General features: G+C 40.4%; 1 protein-coding gene across 1 annotated transcript in view; it reads right to left on the reverse strand.

Moving 5' to 3' along the window:
* nr5a2 (nuclear receptor subfamily 5, group A, member 2) overlaps positions 1 to 3,592 on the reverse strand; it is an 87,462-nt gene extending 83,870 nt beyond the window's left edge. Inside the window, exon 1 of the mRNA XM_080430163.1 lies at positions 3,339 to 3,592. Coding sequence (XP_080286289.1) covers positions 3,339 to 3,423 — 85 coding nt within the window. The 5' untranslated portion in view covers positions 3,424 to 3,592. The remainder of the gene's footprint in view (positions 1 to 3,338) is intronic.
* Positions 3,593 to 5,000: the final 1,408 nt, after the last annotated feature.

Consider the following 5,000-nt stretch of genomic DNA (forward strand, 5'->3'; position numbering starts at 1 on the left):
CACACACACACACACACACACACACACACACACACAGAGTTAGAGCCTCTTTCAATGCAAGCAATTTATTTTCCAAATTACCACATATTAATTTATCAAACTGTTCCTCCAGAGGAAAAAAATAACAAGGGGAGGATGAAGACTGAATGATTTGAGTTATTTGAAGTGTAGGGTAATTTTAGTACTGGACGATCACGATATTTTAGCCTATAACCCTATGTTTTGGAAGGGCTTGAAAGCACACTATTATCATTTATTTCTCTATGTTGGCGCTCTGGTTGCAGACAGACAGACAGGGCGAAACCAGCATGAAAGTGAAGCTCATAAATATTCATGAATCTAAGTCGTGGAATCGCGTGGGAAATGGTGAGATATTAGAGTTAAGGATTCGAGGAGAGAGAAGATTTTTTTTCCCTTTATCCTACCGCCCACGGACAAAATGAAGATATGCATGCAGAAACCTTAATTCTGCTCTTTAGGCGACAGAGAAATATATATTTAACCCATTAAGACCTGAGGTCAATTCTAAAAGTGTCTTTTTCATTTTTCTGAAAAAAACTCAAACTTTTTTTCATGACAAGGACCACCCAAAATGATATGTAGCCTATTTGGCCACCGACCCCCCCATCTAAAAATATTTTGTTCCATGCAGGGACCTCCCCAGAAGCAAAGATTTGAGTTAAAAATGTTTGCTTTAAACAATCTATAAATTCATAGAATGGCACTCGGTGCTGCTCAATGAGCTTGTATCTGCTATTTTTGATTAGCCCAAAGTATAAAATAATGGTTAAAGTGGTTTAAAATCTAAAATGACACAGATGCGTTCCCGGATTGAATGGCTTTAAATAGATATGTATTCGAAAATACATTCCAAATGGACTTGAGGAATTGATCTGTAACAATAGGCCAATTTTCTTCACTTGACTGAGTCAATCATGAAAGTGATTGTTTTTTATTTATTTATTTTAGTTTCAGTTTTCCCTGTGCGGTTTTGTTAAATATAATGCAAACACAGGCCATTGTAGTGCATTTGTTTTACAACTCGACAGAAATAGTTGCATTTGCATTGATGATAAGAAGGACTATAATGGCAGCGTTAAGCAAACACCTGGCCTGGCATTTACAAGGATCACAAACGCATTTATTGTTACAATAAAAAACACCACACGATCAAGCAGGAAAAATCACAATGAGGAACAACATTGTAAAAAAAAAAGAAGGTTTGTTTACTTGACCCGAAGCTTCCAAAGGGCCTTGACAAAATATTAAGCTACTTGTTTTAAATTATAAGCTACAACAATTCCCCAGCTGGCTGCAACATTTTGCTCATACATTGTCATAGTTCTCAAAAATAGAAGATCTACAAGCTCATAGTGCAGCACTCGGTGTCGCGCTATGAGCTTTTGCTCTTTTTTAATTCATTCATTCATAAATATTTGCCCATTTATGTTGCTGTTGAGTGGCTATCACTTTTAATCAAGCGCAACAAGTTCTATATGAGCTGTGGTGAAGGCTTTTCGTTTTGCATGATTATTATTTATTTATTTCAATCTGTGAACCTGGGATCCAGATGTGTTATTTATTCTGATGCATTCCATTTAGGTTTGTGAGTGTTTAAAAAAAATAACGAATATAAAATAGTATTATTACCAAGGCCTCGCGCGTAGAGGCAGACTGTGTCCAAATAGTCCAATAACGGGATATCTCTACACCTGCAGCCGCTGTACTTCCACTCCGAGAGGCAAAAAAAGTAGACTATACCCTATCCTACAACATATTTAACACATGTTCATCCGTTCTAAATCCCTGCTACTTATTTTGAATTTGTTTCACCCCTGTGCGTAAAACACAGAGATAAGGGTGGAAGCCACTCCTTGTCGTTATCAACTTGTCCATAAACTATAGGGTCGGTCTAATTGATCGCTGGGTTATATATGGCTGTGGAATGAATGAATGCATGAATGACCTGCTGCTGCCGGATTAGTTAATATCCTCACTTCAAAACCAACTGGAGGAAAACTTCCACAAGGACTCGTTTGAGGTTTACAAAATAATAAAAAATATATAAAACACAAGGTCAATTTTTTTTAATTCAATTTATGGCCTACTCCTCCGTGATCTAGAGTGAATGTTCTGGTCAACCGAGATAATATATAAATAAATAAAACATCTAATCATATCTTCATCAAATGTGCCACTATACCGTGGAGGCTAATATTTCATACACTGTGGTTTTATTTCAGTTTTCATTTATGGACATAACTTTAGTGAGATAGAATTGCAACAAAATATACATAATGCTGCTCAGATGGCTGTGATCGCAACGTTAAAATAAAATACATCTTTTTTTAATAAATCCAGATTTTACCGTGCAAAACAACAACAAAAACACACACATCAAAGACGAATAGACCGGATTTCACTTGGAAACGATTTAACGATTTTGAGGGGGGGAAATGGCACAAGCGCAATAAATTCGACTCTAGGCTAATTACTTGCTATAGAATTAATACACAACGTTGAGTGGTTAATTGACATTTTAACTCGTTCCCTGTGGGGTTTTCGTTTGATTTGCTATATTATAGAAGACGAGAGGAATTAATTAACTTGTGCTGTTTTGGTAAAAAAAAAAAAACACAAGCACAGTCCAGTTCATTTGACAGGTGACAGAATCACAGAAGCTAAACAATTATAACAGGACGTTCTGGAAGAAAAAGAAAATATGCTACTACTAAGTTGCAACAAAACAGTTGACTAATAGGCCTATAATAAGTAAACTATAAAGTTAAAACTTTACTGCACGAAGTCGAACTATAGGCTACACGAGTAGGTTCTTGTGCCCCGTCAGTCAGTCGGTTTTTACGCACACGGGACCAAGGACCAACGGAACCTAAAAATCACCCAAATGGAAACCTTATCCCCTTATAACGCCAACCTATATATAGCCTCTATTTTCATTTCTTTCCAAAGTGGGGTTTTGTTGAGGGATTACCAAACTTATAAAGGTCCGCAAACTCAGAGAGTTGTACAAATGCCACCAATGGACCCTTACGGGTCCATTTGGTGGCATTTGTACATACAACTCTCTGAGTTTGTAATTAAAAGATTAGAGAACCATTCACTGCCCTACATTAGGAGCCTGTATTTTCTTTCTTTCCAAAGTGGGGTTTTGTTTAAGGACTTCCAAACGGACCCTCATGAAGGTCTGCAAAGTGCAAACTCGGAGAGTTCGTACGAATGCGACCAAACGGCTCTATTTGGTGGCATTTGTACAACTCTCAGAGTTTGAAATTAAACGATTAGAGAACCATTGACTGCCCTAAAATGATTGCTCTTACCTTGCATGTTCCTTGGCATGTGCCCGTGTTGTTCCCCATGCGATCGGACGACTCCCAGAGATTCCGTGTCGAATTTGGGCAGCATGACAGCTCAGCCCGGCCTGGCGGGGAGGACTGTCCGACCCGCCTGGTGTCTGTGGGGGGACACCTGGACGGGACGGGATTCCGGACCAAAGCGTCTCTTTTTTTTAAACTCTGTGCGTGTGTGTGTGTGTCTCAAAACAAAACGATTCTTCTCTTCTCACACACTGGAGGACGAGGCTGAACTCAAGCGGTCTGTCAGGGGGTCTCAGAGTTTGTCTTCGGGTCGTCAGGCTACATAGCCGTTGGGGCAGCAGCAGCAGCAGCGCTCAGTATAGCAGCAGCTATATATCTCCAAACCCCCAGCGCATGAATTATGAATTCATCTTTTATTTATTTCAGTGCTTTCCTATTGCGCAAAAAGCCAAAGAAAAAAACCCCCAGCTGTAAGCGGGTCGTTAGCGGTGTGCGCAATTGCAATATCGCAGCGAAAACTTGCAACTGATTTGGAATAATGACGAGAAAAAAGGTCAGATCTTGTTGCACGGACACTGGTAGAAATGAACAGGCAATGAGAAAGCAAAGCAACGGCGAAAGAAAAGCTCGTTTGGAGTTTTTTTTTTGGAGGAGCAAAGAAAGCTGACTTGGAAAAAAACTCCCGTTTGGTTTGGCCTTTTCAACCCCCTCCCAAAACAAAAAAAAATAAGTCTTTTGGACACAACAGAGCAGGAGTTACAGCGAACTGAACTGTCAGTGCGTAACTGGAACTTTAGTGACAAAGACGCGGCTGGCTGGCTGTCACCGAGCGGCCCCTCCTTCCTTCGCGCGTACAAGCCGGACTCGGTGTCTCTGAGAGCGGATGGTGGATGAGAGCTCCAGTCCCTCTGCCTCTCTCTCTCCGCACGCCCATTGGACCCGGAGCGTGATGTCAGACGAGCCGTGCTCGTCTGACATCACTCTCCGGGACCAATGGGCGTGCGGAGAAGACGCGTCTCTCCAAACTATCCCGCCCCCCTCCTCTCCTCTCCTCTCCTCTCCTTTCCTCTCCTCTCCTCTCCTCTCCTCTCTGTATCTCAGCTGTTTCTTAAACGCCGCTAATGAAGGCAGTTTCAAAGCAAAGCGGAGAATCATTCATTCATTCAACCAAACCTAACCAGACAGACCAGACCCCCCGCTGTGAATGTGCGCACAGGTGACAACAATGATACATGATTATGATACAGGTATAGGTTCTGGTGTGAGCTTTACACAAATTAAAGAAAACTGTCCCCGACCTTAAGGATGGACTTATCGTAGGGTTTAAAATGAAAGTTATTTCTTTCTTTCTTTCTTTCTTTCTTTCTTTCTTTCTTTCTTTCTTTCTTTCTTTCTTTCTTTCTTTCTTTCTTTCTTTCTCTCTCTCTCTCTCTGACCCAGAGGAGGCAAATTGCTAATACAAGAAATAACTAAATTCATGAGTAAATACAATTCCCAATCAACATATAAACATATTCACAAGAGTTCTGGAGTTCTTGCTTGTTATAAGGTGAACTCTGGCCTCTCTCTTAATCCAGAGCTTTATTCATTTCGTTAATATCTCTCTTATTAACGATTGTATAGGTTAAAAGAATGTCATCAATAATTCTGCAGGTCAGGGCTGTT

The sequence above is a fragment of the Gymnoscopelus braueri genome (genome assembly GCF_963280865.1).
Source record: "Gymnoscopelus braueri genome assembly, chromosome: 6".
Lineage (NCBI taxonomy): Eukaryota > Metazoa > Chordata > Actinopteri > Myctophiformes > Myctophidae > Gymnoscopelus > Gymnoscopelus braueri.